Genomic DNA, 17797 nt, shown 5'->3' with positions numbered 1-17797 from the left:
CATAACTTGACAAAATGCTTAATCCTTTCTTAGCAATGTATTCCTACTAACATAATAAAAGAGAAGAAATAAATTGCAAAGACATATTTTAATTTTAAGGTATAAATAAATAATTTTTATATAAATCATTAGCAATTGTTTATAACATAATAAATATAATTAGGTATCATTAAAATATTAATACTACAGATATTTAATACAGAATTCAATACAGTCCTTGACAAAAATGTCATCCAAGCCTTATGCTGGTAATTAAATATTAATTGCAATACCATGGCAACAGAAACATTGTCTGTTCTTTTACTGAGACAGACCCACTAGAAGAAACATTTGTGTTTCAGAGATAACATCCAGTATTTCCTCTAAGGCTACATGAGTCATCTTTCTCAAATTTTCCCATAAAATTTAAAAAAAACCCATTTCCATGCTTAAAAATTAATATAATATGAAAAAGAAATAATCTAGGTAAGTGCTGTAGGAGAAATTCTTGCTAAAATAATCTTGCCACAGGGAAAAAAAATAAACACATTGTTTTGAATCAGTAGCCAAATTCCATTTAGAATAAACTGTGGGAAGATTTTGCCTTCTGGAAACTAGTCAGTGCTGGCCTTTGGCACCAGCACCTGCTTCTCAGAAGGCTGACAAGTGATATGTTTTTTAAAATCAATTTAACATTTTTGATTCTTTCACCACCATTTTACAGAAACCTAGATTAAGGAGCTCTTGCTACCAACTCAACTAAATAAAAATAAATTTCAAATGCCTGCACTGTTAAAACTCTTTGGGTTTTCCTACAGCTTAGTAACTAGCAAATAGAATAGAAGCAATAAAACATCTTTCACTAGCATTCTAAATGAGGCAAAAGTGACTAACAGAGACCAAGTCTACTTTGCTGATAGCAAAATATTCTGAAACACTGCCTAATAATAAGACAAAATATATAAATATAATATTTAAGAGGATACAGTAAAACCAAAAAGACTGAAAAAACTCTGTAGGCTTGCCTCCTAATTTTCTAAACCTGAGTATTTGCATTATTAAGTATAATGTATCTCTTACCATCTTCATTCAGGAACAATTTGTTGAATCTCAATCCACTGGGCTCTTTACCAACATATCTGTGCACATACTCTGTGCCAAGATCATTGACAGCAATCGCATATTTCAAAGGTTTCACACAGGACTGGAGACAAAATGGAACTTTGGTATCACCCACAGAATGCCTGGGAAAACACAGATGAACAGCCTTGAAATTTCCTGTTTGTCAGCTGTGGCAGTCGAGTGTTAAATGCTTCATCTATCCTTCAACATACAAGGACTATTAACAAAAACATCCCAAAAAGCCAAAGCATATTATTACTAAGTCTGATTTTAAAGAATATAACAATGAGATTTAGAGGTTTTAGCAACTGACCCCATAAGCCAAGCATAACAAAGTCAGTTGCTGACTACTGCAGAGGTACCAAAATAAAAACGAAGTTCAGAAATGGGTTTGTACCAGAGCAAAAAATCACCTCAAAGCTCTAGTCTTACACTTATCCTACTCAACTGCAACCCACATATTCAGCAGGGTACAGCTGACCCAGATAGAGCCACTATACTGATTTATGTCTATATAAACAAAGATGAGATACAGCCTGCTTCTGCCATTTGAGAACAATCATCAAATGGCCATATTTACATTTCCTTTAATAATGGCAAAGATATAGCACTTATTACATGCTATCTTTTGCAAAGTTTACTTTCAGCACCTATGTCAGACTGCACCAAAGAGTGACTCATGCAAGCAGCATATGCCACATCTAGGGAGCAAAAGGCTTGCAGCAGTCACTTGTCTGATGGCAAAATCAGGAGTGGATTTGCTTCTGTTCTTTGCAGAAAACACTAGAAGGCTTCAGTGAAAATCACAGTACCATTTTGGCATTATAAAAGCTAACATTACACAACATTAAGCATTACAAAAATTAACATTATAAGAACTTTCATTAGCACATAATATCCAAAACAAAGCAAAATGTCAATTTAAAGTATAAGGTTTTTTACTATTAATAGATTCTAATTCAGACACCTTAACAGGGAGATGAAAAAAATACTTCTGCTTACTTTTACAGCTCCTCCCCTGAGATTACAGAACATATGGCTAATTATAAGCAAACATATGGATCTCAACAGATCATGGCAAAATGAACTCCAAAATGAACTCCAAGCCACAGTCACCAGAAACAAGTCTGATGCTCTCAGGAATGCCCCATTCACAAACACAACACCTAAAAATTGCAGTTTCCAGAACCTGCAGTAGGACCACAGCAACCTGCAGGTCAGCAGAGCTGATGAGCACCTTGCATTGTGTACTCACAAAGGGAGACACAGAGCTCATGTTACTTCTCAGCTAGATGGTGCAAGGTATCCCTTTGCATCTAGGCTCCTAACTGTCTCTGCTACTCTGAGTTACTGATACTGAGAAAAATAAAATCCCTCTGACCAGATCTAAGACCTACAGACACCCTTACAGGGGAAAGCTTGATAAACCTGAAAAGCAAAATTGTATTCAGCTCTGTCCAGTTCCCACATCTTTTTCTTTTTGAAGAACATGAATCTGCATTTTTTCAGTGACACACAGATTATATAACAATGTTACAGTGAAAACATTAAAATGCAGAGAAGGAGCTAACACTTAAGTACATTGTGACCTACACAAAAAGTTATACAGCTGGATGCACAGGTACTGTTAGACAAAGCTTTTCAACTTCCAAATATTATTGCTACAGAAGCATTGCCTCTATCTTTCCTTCAACTACTCCAAGAACAAAATATAGAAGTTACAAAATGTAGAAGTTAAAATATACCTCTGTCCATCCACGGTGCAAAGTGACACCCCCCACAAATCGGGGCTGAACTTGGCCAGTTGTGGAATATAGTCAGCAACCTATCACAGTGTGAAATAGAGACACATTACAATATCCAAAATACTTAACTCTAGACTAATTAAAATAAATATCAAGGTTCAACTGATTTAGTCTATACACAAGGTACAACTGATTTATTCTATAAATTTTCACTTGATATACCTAAAATTTCATTAGAAATTATTATATTCACTAGATCATTATCAAATAAAACATTTTTCTAAGTAAAATTTTCAGCATATTCAGAGGTATCTGTGTTCTGTGTAACAGTATGTCCATCATTTTCAAGTAATATAAAATTTTTCGTTTGTAACACAGTCTGAGATTTTTCAACTAATATATGCAAAATAAGCATGAGAATAAATTTTATTTACTAACCAATGTGCAGCATTAACAATTATTTTCATCACACAATCCAGACAGATGTGTAGAGCTGCATAATTTTTCTATAGCCTAAGTGTAGTCTGATAAATTATTCAACAGCTTTATAGTTTATGTAATATAAAGAAAGAATAATGCTCTTTTCGTATCCTAACATCAAAATGCTACAAGATTCTTAGAGGCTGTGAACTTTATTTCTAACACAGCTTACACAGTGCAGGCACAACTGAACTTCAAAACTCTTTCATCAAGTTACCAGTTTAATTTTGCAAAAAATGTAAAGAAAAACCTGTCTACTTAACAAATTATACATTTGGTTAATACTGAAAATCTACAGAAGTTTGAAGTTCAATTTACAAAGAGATTACCTTTCCTCCAGATTGTTTTTTAGCACTTTCATATAGCTCATCAATATGGGAAGTAAACGACATAAAATCTGGAATGACAAACTTCCTTCTGAAAGCTTGAGTAAGCAACACAATATTACTCTGTACACACCTGCAAAAAGTTAAAAACATTTATTACTACTTGGACAATGTAGTGTGAAAAAGCAATTACATGTTATTTAATTAGGACCTTCAGTCCCTTGAAGCTACATGCCTAAGAGGAGGAGTCTATATTACTTTTCCAATTTGCCACTCCATTTTTTAAAATTAGTTGTAATAGCTTTACTGCATGCATTTTTATTCCTTTCTACTTAAAGCTCTCTTTTGAAGTTTCAACTGCAAGGTATTACCAATCTGCCTTCAAGTAGCACCTCAGCTTGCAAAAGGGATGTAAAGCACCCATTTCTTGGGATCAAATTATCTGAAGTTTATCTAACCCAGTCCTTGCCTAAACAAGGTTCTAATAAATCAGACTGGGGAGGTTCAGGGTTGCTTTCTCTCACTTCACCCTTTCACCACTAACTGAGGTGATAACACTGCCAACAGACCCAAGTGGAATGTGATTCCACTCTTAATAAGGAAAAAACCCTGTGGAAAAACTTGATAACATCTCCTGCACTAAGCAAATGTTAATAGTGAGCCATACTGCAAGTTTCTTGTTTCAAATCCCCAGCACTCAAGCAATCTGTTGCCTTTTAGCCCAGAAAACACAGTTACACTATCGGCCACACCCTCTGAACGTCAGCCCATCTGGGACAGCGAAAAAACGCTGAGGTAAAAAGGAAGAGACTTATCTAGGACAAACAGAAGGAGAGATGAAAACACAAACTGAGACATGCTCAAAGCGGTGTGTCTGTGGGTGAGAGAAGAGAGCAATTGGCAGCCATTATCAAGTCAGTTGAAATACGACCTGATAAAAGGCATTAACAGCCCCATCCAGGGCAAGGAGGCCAAAGGCAGGTTTGACAGCAAGCAAACAGTTAACACCTTCACACCGTGCCTTCTGGCACTGTTGACAGAAGTAGGCACATACTATTAACGCAGGCAAATGGAAAGTTAAGAACATCTAGGCACATGCTACGAATTATCTTCCCTTTGAATCCTCCCTCTTTTTCTAGGCCTTTAAACTCCTCCTACTTCGAGGACTTTATCTTAAATTGAACTGATATCCATTTCAAATGCTGATAAGCACTCCTCTCTGAAAGTGAAAGAGAAACTGAAGTTTCCGATTTACAGTCACCTTACAAACTGGTGGCTGTAACTCGCTGCTTTCTTAGCCTATGTGAAAACTGCAGTTGAGTTGTTTTTGTTGCAATCTGTCGTTTTTTTTCTGTATCTTGCAAAAACTGCTGTTTGCTTTTGTTCCCAACAGCTTCCAATTACAGTCACCGAGTCCAGGTGCAAAACCTCTTTTCAAAAGTAATTAATAACACTGATGGCAGCTATGTGTGCAGAAGGAGTAACAACATAACACGCACTAGATTCAAACTTCAGATGCACTTCTACATTGTCTGTACTACCTGGACAGCATTAAGCACTCCTACAAGAAAAAACAAATATCTGAAGTTCACCCAAACCTTTTAGAACAATTCAATACAAAGTCTGAAAAAAAGAGGGCAGTATGCACTGAAATACAGTCCTCTTAAGATCACATTATATTTCTGAAACAAGAAGGGCATTTATATAGTTAAAATTTACACCAAGCCCATGATGCTCACTTCAGCAGCTCAATCCTTTTAATGTAGGGATTAAAACTCACTACAGAAATGGCTGTGCTGGTGAAGGATATTTACTTACTGTTACCAATTTTTCCCAGGCTCTGCCAAGGTCATTGTCTGGGTATTTATCCTGGTACTCCTTAACCCAAACAAATCCTATGAATTCACAGACTAAATTAAATACAAAGGTTCAAGTAATCTAGATGGGCATTCAGAACAATAGGTGCACAGACAAAATAACAGAGTTCTTGGGTCTCCCTTTAACAGGACAGTAAACAGGACTGACAGTTTTCAGTCAGGCAGGACATGAGCCAAGACAGCCTCTAAAATTCTGCAGCTGACATCTCCTCCCACCTAGGTAATTAACTAATTATGTTCCAGGTAACTCTCTGGAGATGGCTGGCCTCAGGCTCTGAAGAAGTGGAGCAATAGGAAGAGATCATAGGGAGGAATTTAAGTAAATAATTATACTGATAAATAAAGACCTTTCCACAGTCAAATACTGTGAACAACTTGGCCCTTATCTCTCACATAGTTTAGTGGTGTTCAGGATAGGTACTCTAAAAAGTGCTACTTTACATTCTTCCATTTCAACAAACTTTACAATCTCAGCCTGAAAAAAAACCCCAGAACTCTCTTGCCAAATCCCAATCCAAGTATTTCTTGCCTTGCTTTAAAAAATGTAATTTCAAACTATAAATTTTCCCTGATACATTTTGGTTAGGAAGATTTGGCTGCAAGTCTTATGATCAATATTAACTGTCAGTGACTTGTATAACCAACTTTGAAAGCAACAGTTTGAGGGGTTTTGGAAATTGCATCTTTGTTCTTTAGCACAAAGTTAGGATCACTTTGTTTCCTTTACCACCTTGTTAGGTTTATCTATTATTTTTCAAGTTCTGACTCAGATTGCTTATTACTGCTTCCCTACATAAAGCAGCCCAAGTTTCACCTAACAACAGATGAATTTGTTGAGTACTAGTATTATAACAGAGTACTATTATATTAAGTAGTACCAAAAAGGAAAAAAAGGAAAGAAAAAAAATTCTCATAGCAAGCTAAGCAGCATGTTGCACTGCTTTCATCAGCAGCCTGGTGTCACCCAGCAATGACCACATTATGGTCAATGTTACACAAATGCAACATCAACAGCTAATTCATTGATTTATCAACACTCCCTCTGAAATGTGCAGCCCAGAAATCTTCATTTAATGAAATTCTGCAGATGAGAGATTAAAACTCCAAGTTGTTCTGCCTGTAACATGGAGATTCTTTCTAATGTGGAGAGTGCTGTAAAGCCAAACAAACTTCAAAATAATGCAATTTTAGTCGAACTGGAGCCTAATGTTTAGAACCACTAAAAAGGCATACAGAATGACAGACAATACAGGTGCATGAGCTGGTGTATTTTACAGGTAATTTCTACTGGACTTGATTGATTTAGTCAAACTTATGCTACCACCACTCCAGATCACTTAACCTTGATACTTTATTTGATCTGGCAGCTCTGGATTCAAATTCAAGAGGAGAATTACACCCCTGACTTTTATGTTTTGGGAACTGAAGCTTTCAAGTCCTGAGATAAGTACAGCTGACTAGATACATTGTTATATTTCACACCTTAAACACTCACAGAATAAAATACAGGGACCCTGTGCAAGCCTCTTCACAATAAATGCAGTGTCCCTACAAGAAACAGGTAACTGAAGTTCAGGGGTTTTTAATTTACAAAAATGGTTACAAAGGAACCTTCTGCTACTGCAGAGAAAAACTTGCTATGTAAAACAAGATTCACATTCAAAACTCTTCCTACACAGGAAGCAACCATGTAAGCTTTCCACAAATTGTTATAGTAATGACTACTGTCCTCACACAGAGGATCAAATCCCAGAGATGTGACACAGAACATAAGATAATCCTGCTAATTAGAAATAAAATTCTTTTTCAAATGAAGAGCCCTTGCCTAAAACATAATTCACTTTACTGTGACAAATAAGCCTTTTAGTATAAATATAACAGATAACAACAAATGCATTTCCTTTCCAATCCATCCATGCACCCAGGAAGGTTTCTGAATCTAACAATTTAGAGTTCTTACTCAGCTGACAATTAAAAAATTAAGACCTGGTCTAGAACTTAACACAGAAGTAAAGTTAGTCCATGCAGAACCTTTATAAAGTAAGGTAAAGGTCCATCTGCTTAAGGAGTTGACTGGCTTTTTTGTTGCACACACAGACATTAACTTTTTCTCAATCTATTTCCAAAAAATTTATATTTATATTTATGCTTACATAAGCTATGTCAATACATAGTATAGCATAAGCATATACTGTATATATTTAATATACCTATATGTACATAAAATACATGTATTATATATATATGTACTTAGAAAATTGTATGTGCAAGAAAGTTTTAGGTATTGTGATTTACCCTGCAAATGGAATAAAAATGCAGACAGAAAAATAGTCTAAAAATTTAATTTCAAAATTTAAGAGCCTCAACATTTCCAGTCTTTTAGCACACAAAAGCTGTAAAGTAGAGGAGCAAAGAGGGGTGCTTGAAATGAGCAGAAGACAATGTGAACAGTGCTTATACTTTCAGCTGACTACAGACTTTGCTAAAAATAACTAAACAAAAGCATCACTAAAATACAGCACACAGATCTTTTCCAAAACAGACCAATGTCAGCAATCCTAACCCCTCTCATCTCCTCCTATCCTGAAATTTAACGTCACTGTTTTCCTCACGCTCACTTTGAGAATTACATACATCCTTCTGAACATCCTGCCACACAGAAGCAGCATCCTGAACTTCTGATTAAAAACTGACAATACAGAGAGAGAGCAGTTTTATGTAATCATACCAAACACTTCATGCTGCATCAAATAATTTTGTTTGGCACCTGACCAGGAGCTGCAGTATGGGGTCAGACACACATGCAAACAACATTGACACATTAAGCTCTTGTGGAGATCACACAGCCTCTGTCTGCTGCATGAAATCTGAGAACAACTTTTATCAAAAGAGCATCAGGAGGGTGTGTTTGACTCCCTTTCTAATCGATTTATATACCTCATGTCTCTCCTTAAGACACCCTCAGTAACACATAGACAGCATTCATTCAGAATTATACAGCTACATAACTGACAGAAAGTTTACTTTTTAAAAAGGTCCTTGTCCAGCATAACACCATCTGAAGTAGTCTGAAGAGTCAGTCTCAGCATATCCATGCACTCTTTCAATCGAGGATCAGACGTACGTAATCCTGTAGATTTGAGTGCCTATTACAATAAAACAGCAATTAATAAGTGAAAAGATTGCTATTACAATCAAGTTATCTACTGCTCAGCATTTATCACTGTAAGAGATCTGCCACTGCATCATCAACAGAGACACTGTGACACTTTACTGATTCTTTAGCAATTTCCTTTGGCCATTTTGGCTGCATTTTATGTCAAAACATTAATGTTATTTGAAATCCAGTGGTCCAACTAGATTTTACACAAGCACAAATACTACTGAGCTATGCCACAGGCACAGCTGCTTTCAAGCATACTCTTTTGCACATCAAAGAAGTGAATAATAACATGAATATATTCATTCTCTTACTTAACTACAGAAACATCACTGGGGGGAACAATACATTCCTTCTAGATAAACATGTACAACAGATATTCTTTCTTTGCATTCTTGCATTTAAAATATTAAAATAACCTTGCAGTAGTTAGCTTTCATACAGCACTTTGGAACAGTAAACTTACAGTTATGAATTTATGAACTGGTATTTTTTCTTGTCCTTCTGCAATAGTATAGAAAAGCAGATCTTCTAAGCTGGGAAGGAGACCTTGTTTTATTTTACTGGAAAACAGAAAAAAAAATCTATTATTTTAGTGCCTATTTTTTTTATTTATACACATTTTTGCATTATCCTCAGGCAAATACATTTTCACTGCTAACGCTAATTTCAAAGAATGTTTTCATCAGTGAACACAAAGCTTAGACTTCAAGTAGAAAAAAAATGGTAACATTACAAGCAGCATACATAGATTTTACAGCAGCAGACATTCTTAACTGCAACTCAGTCATATTTTTACTGTCACACATTTACCACTAAGATTATATTTAGGTTTTCTTGGGAGCAGATTAATCACATATCCCTCTTTCTGATGTTAGCAAGGACAGGTATGTCACTTGCAGAGGATAAATTATTTATAAGATTCCAGGACGTATTTGCCTCATAATGAACTTGTAGAGCATACCGACCCAACTGTTCTACAGGCAAGAGAAGGAGAGGATAAATGTGTAATATTTTCTTCAGAACAATCCCATTTTCAGGACTCCACAGAGGAGTCCTAAAGTCCTTATCCTTCTAGAAGCTTATGTAAGCCCCATCAGTTACCATGAGACAAGCAAAGCCATCTGCAGCATAATCGAGCACCTGAAGCAGAAGGAGTGACTCTCATCACACCTACTTAGCTAAGTAAACCCAGTGTAGATGCACCTTTAATGGCCACTGTGCTTATCAGTGTAAACACACCCCTCTCCCAGGATCCCAGGTGTTACCTATTTCATTCTGATGTGCTTCCCTAGCCTGCAGGTTTTCATTACCTGCATCTCCATTTCATGTGAAATCTGAAGGAAACCCACCACACAAAGCACTCAGATTCCTTCTAAGACAGAAAGCTGGAGTACTGACAGCTTTCCCTTCCCTTTGAAGTTTACAGATTTAACCTGTAAAAAATATAAAAATATTCCTTGATATTCCAAAGCACCCTGCAGCAGGCAGGAGCCCAAGTCTTTACACTTGCCCTGTAAGCAGTGCCCACTATACTGCCAGACTCAGAGGGGCAGTGACAGCAAAGGGATTTGGATTCTTTGGTCACCTGGAGTGCCCAGGTTTGTTTCCAGACAAAAGAGCCAATTTTCCAATGTTGGACAAACAAAAACACATCAAACCAAAAGAAATAAATATGTAGATATTTAACTAAATGTAGAGTATGCAGTCTTACATTATTTTAACCAGCAGTTTGAAAGGTCTATCTTATAATCTATTAATACTGGCAAAACTTTGTTACTATACAGCAATAGAGAAACCATTGCCTGAAACTAGAATGCTCAGTGGCAATTTATATATTTTTATACATTTATGCATGTGTTTAGAAAAAGTGGGTCCAAATTCTAGTCACTGAAGTTTTGAAGAGATTAGTAATTCTCTGAATAACAGAATTCAGGGTTACAACTGCAAAAACAAAATGCTCCAGCTGAGCACAGACCCTAGATAGGCCAATGCAATCTTACTGACTGACGTTTAATCCTCTCCTCTCCCAATACTTACACAAGTCAGATTTATGATTATTTTTAATAAAAATCTGATTGTACCCAAATACCTTATAAATTTAAGACAACCTCTAGATTGCCCTTGCCTCCCTCCTTTCCTTGTAAGTAGCTGTGAAAACCAGTAGTAAAAAATATCACCTCTCATTTTCCAATTTAAAACCCTGTATTACATACTAAGAACAGAAGACAGCTTTGTAAGCCAACAGAACTTTCCTTGTCTTACAGTCTAGTTTTTTTTTTTTTAATTTAAATTTTGCTGGCTGACTAATGCACAGACAGGCTGGCAATTCAACCAAGACAAACGCTTGCAACTACCTCAAGCAAATTACTGAGCAGCCCTTTTGCTAAACAAAATTCAGGTCTTCCAGGCAGCATGTTTCATTTTCAACCCTTTGGGGATTGTATGTCCAGTCAAGCCAGAACTTCCAACACAGCAACTAAAGCTTTAGGATGTCTGCATCCTAATTCTGTAGGGGACTAATTCTAAAAGTTATGCTAGGTTACATCACCTACACCCTACATATTCATCATTTATACAAAGCATTCAACTGAGCCCCCCAAAAAGCTGAGATTTCATGTTTTAAGCAGTGTCTCTGCTACACAAGTCATTTCTGGACTGCTTAAGTCTGGCAGAGGAAACTTTCCTATTTCACTCTGGCAAAACCAGCCAGCAAACACACTGAGAAATGTTAACTGATAACCTATTTAATTACACATTTCTGAGCAATTACTCAATTTTACAGCTGTTCTAAGCATGGAATTTCTATCTGGAAAGATGCAGAAAAATGCTTCCGCCATTTAACCAAGATTTTACCTGCCTCTTCAAAAGATTTTAATCTATTTTAGAGACGTGCACCTCTCATAGCAGAAAACCTCTCAACGTGGTTTTCATATCTTTCACATCTGCTGTTGTTCAATATTGGGTCACTCAGCCTAATTAAACAATGGAGCTGCACAGAAGACCAAAGCAAAGAGGATGACATTCAATATATTTACAGAAAATTGCTCCTTGTCAAATAGTCCATCTTTTGGTAAAGTTTATCAGCTAAATAGCGGTGAAAAGGCTTGCTCTGCAGTTTATCAGATCAGTGATGTCAGTAACTGATGTTTGCTTAACCTAAAAGATGTGTTTTGGCACTGTGAACACACTTAGCAAGATAATTCTGTTCCACACATGGTAAAAAGCTGTTTTTCAGGTCAGGGAACTTGCAATTTTCACAGTCAAATTAAGTGGAAATTCCAGTTTACCTGATTTCATGAATAATGACTTTTGGTTTTTCTTTACCTTCTTGAAAAAAAAAAAGCACTAGACTATTGAACAACTAGAATTCTTTGGTAGTATACTAATCTGTGGACTACAATACTGGTGGACTGGTTTTTTAAATACAAAGAAAAGCCAACATAGGGATTCCAAGCACAAGGATTTCACAATCCTTCTTTCAGATCCTCCTTTTGCATCAGTACAATATCTACACCAGATTCTGAGGGGGGACTTCATTTTAACAAATGCTGAATTTCTAGGATAAAACAATATTAAATTTCAAATAATGTGGAAGATTTTTACTCTGTACTTCAGGATAGAACTGCCAAAATGCAGAACAGGATTTACAGAACAACAAATGATATACAGATATGATATTGCTAGTAATGGTTTCCGGCATTAGTAACAAATATGACACCAGTCATAAAAATGAGGTTACAATTACTGTCACAAACAATGGTCCCTCAGGGACCATTGAAGATCTTCATCAATGACACCGACAGTGGGATCAAATGAAGCCTCAGCAAGTTTGCCAAAGACACCGAGCTGAGAGGTGCAGGTGACAAGCCTGAGGGATGGGCCGATATCCAGAGGGACCTGGACACACTCAAGAAGTTTGTCCAGGTGTGAACCTCATGAAGCTCAGCAGGGTGAAGTGCAGGGTCCTACACATCCCAGGGGCAGAACAGACCGAGAGCAGCCCTGCCGAGAAGGATCTGTGGATGCTGGTGGAGGAGCTGGACACAACCCAGGCACAGGCACTGGAGCCAAACATGTCCTGGGCTGCAGGCAGAGCAGCATGGGCAGCAGGGCAAGGAGGGGATTTTCCCCTTTACTCCACCCTGCTGAGACCTCACACAGAGTACCACAGTCACCTCTGGGGCCCTCAGCACAGGAATGACATCAGCCCACTGGAGCAGGTCCAGAGGAAGCCACCAAGATGGCCAGAGGGATGAGCACGTCCCCCTAGGAGGTAAGGCTCAAGGAACTAGGGTTGCTCAGCCTGGAGAAGAGGAGGGTCCTGGGAGACCTCAGTGCAGCCTTTCAGTACCTAGAGTGAGTCTGTAAGAGAGATGGGGACAGGCTTTTTAGCGGGGTCTGTCACAACAGGATGAGGCATAATGGTTTTCCACTAAAAGAGGGCAGCTTTATATTAGATATATAATGAAGAGATTTTGTGGTGAGGCTGGTGAAATGCTGGAACAGGCTGCCCAGACCTGGAAGCAGGTCCCCATCCCAGAAACATTCAAGGTCAGATTGCATGAGCCTCTCAGCAGCCTGATCTGGCTGCTGAAGATGTCCCTGCTCATTGCAGAGGGGTTTGGACTAAGTGACCTTTAAATGGTCTCTACCAACCCAAACTATTCTAGGATTCTATGAAAGCTGCAAGTCACAGTCAGCAGCCACTCTACCTAAGACAGGCATCTTGAAGAAGTTGTCACCAGACTACAGATGCTGTGTATCTTGGGGTTGTATCTCCAACACTTGTCAAGTCACTCAGCAACTGCTTTTTGTCCACTCCTACAGTGAGACACTGGTCCCGTACCAGAGGCGGGCAGCTATTTACCCAAGAACTGCCATTGTTCAAGAGCAAACTACATATTTATAAACTTAGATCAAAGATAGACATGTTTAGTAGCTAGAGTGTTTCTGGTAAAAAAAGAAACAAACTCTAGCTTCAAAACTTTGGCCTTCTACAGAAGTTACGAAAGGTCTAATAAAAGTGCACTTCTGTTTCTCACATGGCTGAGTATTGTATCCACACTCCATCAGAAGTATCAGCAAAATGAAACACTGCCTGGTTACTTGTTATTCCTCTCTTATCTGGTCTGTAAAAGCAAATTAATTTTTAAAAGTATCTCCAGAATTTATCCCTGCCCTTAAAAAAGAGCACTACCACTTCCTTGTCATTAAAAACAAAACAAAACCACTTCGTTTAACTGTTTTGTGATATTCTATATACCAGTGTCTAGCACTATTGCAATTTAGCTAAAAAAGTGACCAATTTAGCTTTCAAAAGTTAGGGTCACTCACATTTTGCTTTCCCTCTCACCTTAATCAAAGCCTTTTTAATTTAGAAACAGCTTCTACTAAGATAAACTATTTCATCTCTTTACTGTCTAGTACAGGATGAACTCATACTGAAAGTAAAAACAAATGAAGAACAGTTACATTGAAAGTAGGAGCAAAGGGTATCAAATATTATACACATCTGTAACTGAGGAGTGTCTTAGGCTACTGTGTTTTAACAACTCAGGCATGAGCATAGATACTATTGTGTTTTAATCCACAATTCCTATTAATTAAATTTACCGGTCTGTGACCACTCTCAGTTTAAGCTCAATTATTTTTCCTGTCCAAAATACATTGTTTCAGTTGGATACACAGTGTAAAGGCTGGAGAGCAGGGATAAGGAGGTGGTGGAAGATGTTATGGAAAAAAATGCACCAGAGGATCTGGTTATGCAATGGGATACTAGTTATTTCATCAGCCACAGACCTCATAATTTATCCTCACTATGAGGAATTGAACTGTTCTAAATTTCTGTGTAATCTTTGCAGAGAACATTTTAGGCTTTTACTTGCAACTCCTACTCTGTACACAAGGAGTGTTAGGAAAGCAAATAAACAGGAAAACCTTACTGCTGTCTTTTGACATCATGGGTTATTTCAGTAACCCAGAACCATGACCTTGCAATCAAATAGAAAAAAAAAGTCCCCCCACACTAACTAAAAAAGAAAAAGGCTATTGCCAGTTGAGTCCACAATCCATTTGTCAAACACCTCTCAAATGTTAAGACACTAAGGATGGCAAAGCAGTGGAATCAGCAGGACACAGACTTAGCCCAGTTGTCAGTGCAGTTCAGACACCTGTCTTTTGAAGAACCTCACTTTTCTTCTTAACCCTGCACTCTGTCTTAATATAGCAATGACTTCCACATGGAATGTACCATTTGCAAATGCTTGAAGGAAGACTTTCACAGTTCTGCTTCAAGAAAAGTAAAAATGAAAGTATCTAGTAGCCTGACTAATGTGCCACCAGGAACTCCTGCACAACCTGAAATGAAAGTTTCTAGCTTTTTCTGTGTTTGTAACTACATGCTAGATGTTTTATAGAATTTCTCCCTGTTCATTTTGCAGTAAGATTTAAAGAACAAACATCTGACTTTCAAAACATCCTTTTGTCAAAAGCCAAAAATTATTTAAAGTGTTTAACTGGTTTGTGATTACATAGCTTTACCACACATGTTAGAAATTAAAGAATTTCCCTAATTGATGCTAGCTGTAGGAAGCTAATAACAGCTTGGTTTAAAATGTTACCTCTTCAATAAATCACCTTTGCAATATCCTCAAAAACCCATCACAGCTGGCATGCTGGTTTTTTCCAAAGTTTTCTATGTCTGTATTTCTGCTTGAAAACAGAAGTGCAGGCTTTATAAACCACACCTATTTGACTACAGAAGGATATTTTTTTTGTTCCAAAACATTATCTAGAGAGCTAATTCAAAGAGGAGACCTCATATTTGTTGAAGAAGGGCAAAAATTTAGAAATACTACCCGTTATGATTGTGTATTATATTGCAGGGTTACATAACCTGACGGGCATGCATTTTTTAAGGCATCTGACAGCAGAAGTAACTGGTGATGCCTTTAAAGCAGGCTGTACCCCACTGAACCAGGCTGAGTAGCTGATGCATCTGGAGGGAAAAAGCAGGAAAGAACAAGGTCACAGCCTCTCTCCCCACCTGCCATATTGAAGTTCATGCTAAAAAAAACCCCACAAACCACAGCTCAAAAGCAGAACTATTAACAAGCTAAGGGCTGAAGGCTTCCTGACTGGCTTTGTGGAATCTTCCCCAGACTTCCTCTTAGCATTAGACTAACAGAGACTTTGCTCAGTGTCAAAACAAGATACTCCTTTCTCAGCCCTGTTTCTTCTGTCATTTGCTCTTTTCATCCAGGTAATAAGCATAGCAAAGCCTGGGAAAGCAGCTTGGGTTTAATTTTAATTATGCCACCCCATAATCAGAGCACAGGGTGCCTACAGAAATGCCATGGGGTATATTTCAAACATATACAAAGGGGAAGTCTTCATGGGGCTGGCAGTAAAGCGGTCAAACTTTTTGTAAAAGGTTTTCTGAGATTCTAAATGTACCCAGGTTCAACCAGCCAATGTACAGACTGTCAAGACAGTACATTGGAAATGAATAGTCAAGACTTACATAATGCTGAAGACTAACAGAAAAGAATGCTCTGTCAAACCATTTACCTCATTATTATACTCAACCTCTGGGATCCATTGCCAGGTGTAAAAATTGGAGCTGATACACCCATCTCCCACGGTTTTGGGGTGGTTTTTTTTTAAGGAGTATTTCCGTTTCTGACTAAAGGAATATTAACTTCATAGAAATATGCAACCCTACCATTGTACTACCTGCACATAGCTTTGTCTCTAAGGGACAAGCAAGGACCTTGGCACAGGCACACATCCTGCAGCACCTATAAACATCTGTACTCACCACAGACGGATCTGTCCCTGGCTGCACTAGATCACAGCATAGTTAGGGCTGGAAGGGCCCTCTGCAGATCACCCAGTCCCCAATGCCCCTGCCAAGGCTGGGTCACCCTAGGGCAGGTTACACAGGGACGCACCCACGGAGAAGAAGACATTGCTGCAAAACCTCCGAGGCAGCACTACGCACCGTGCACACTGCCTCTAATAATTAATGCCAGATGACACAGCTTTCGCTCCTCTTGAAAAATATTTTTAGCCAAGTGGAAGCGCTACCGAAGCCACCCTACCACCTGTGCCGGGCCTCCCCAGGGACGGCACCCCCGCACCAGGCGGGAGGGATGGCCGGGGGTACTGGGGCTCTGCCTGGGCCGCACGCCGCGGTGAGCGGAGCCCCGAGCGGCGCGCACGCCCCCGCCACGCGTGTGCCCCTGCCTGCCTCCCTCCCTCCCGCTCCGAGGCACCGGAAGCCGGGCCCGCACCGCCCGGAGAACGGCCGGGATGGACCCGGCGGCCCCGGGGTCCCCGCACCTGCCGGGGAAGCGCCCGCCCGGCGCGGCCCGGCCCCTTCCGCAGGCACCACGCGTGCGAGGGGGAGGCGGCGCTCACATGGCGCCTCCGCATCATCCCCCGCGCCCGCCGCCCCCTCCACACTCACTTCTCCCCGCCGCCGCCTACGGCCATCTCTTTGCTGCCGCCGCCGTGATTATTGTTGTGGCCGCTGTCGGCGGGGGGCTCGCCGGGAGTCGGCGACGGCGCCTGCGCCCCCTTCCCCGGCTCCTCCAAGGCTCCCTCGGAGCGGGTGCACAGACCTCGCGCTGCCGGCAGCGCCGCCGGGCCGCGGCGGGCGCCGGGCGGGCTAGCGCCGAGAGCGGCGAGCGGAGCCTGGAGCCGCCTGGTCCCGGCGGCGGGTGCCGGGGCCGGAGCCCCGCCGCCGGCCGCCCCCGGCGGGCCGAGCAGCAGCAGCTCCCGCAGCAGCGCCGAGCGCCACAGCCGCATCATCCTGCGCCACCGCGCCGACTGCCCGCCGCGCCGCCCGGCCGCGCCTCTCGCACCGCGCCGCGCCCGCCCCCCGCTGCGCGCCATTGGCCGAACTCACTTAACTGTCAGGCTTGCGGCGCGACCATTGGTCAGTGAGGACGTCACTCAAGGCTGTTGCCGCGCCCCCGGCGCGGGCCGAGTCTCCCCGCGGGGCCGCTGGTGTCGCGCGCGGCCGGCGGGGCGGGAGCAGCAGCGCCCCAAGCGGGCGGACCCGGAGCGCTGAGGGGGGCCCCGGGGCGCCGCCTCCCTCCC

At 40.3% G+C, this 17797-nt stretch overlaps 1 protein-coding gene across 1 annotated transcript in view; it reads right to left on the bottom strand.

The window, feature by feature from the left end:
* GLS (glutaminase) overlaps positions 1-17590 on the bottom strand; it is a 59220-nt gene extending 41630 nt beyond the window's left edge. Inside the window, exons 1-6 of the mRNA XM_054278466.1 lie at positions 17163-17590; positions 9156-9252; positions 8554-8675; positions 3656-3785; positions 2847-2926; positions 1060-1223 (exon numbers count right to left, since the gene is read on the bottom strand). Of these exons, the coding sequence (XP_054134441.1) occupies positions 1060-1223; positions 2847-2926; positions 3656-3785; positions 8554-8675; positions 9156-9252; positions 17163-17590 (1021 nt within the window). The remainder of the gene's footprint in view (positions 1-1059; positions 1224-2846; positions 2927-3655; positions 3786-8553; positions 8676-9155; positions 9253-17162) is intronic.
* Positions 17591-17797: the final 207 nt, after the last annotated feature.

This window comes from Melozone crissalis, unplaced genomic scaffold (assembly GCF_028551555.1).
Source record: "Melozone crissalis strain CALT ecotype California unplaced genomic scaffold, PUWL_Pcris_2 ptg000023l_1, whole genome shotgun sequence".
NCBI lineage: Eukaryota > Metazoa > Chordata > Aves > Passeriformes > Passerellidae > Melozone > Melozone crissalis.
The sequence above is the reverse complement of the archived record's forward strand: the minus strand, read 5'-3'. Positions and strand labels throughout refer to the sequence as shown.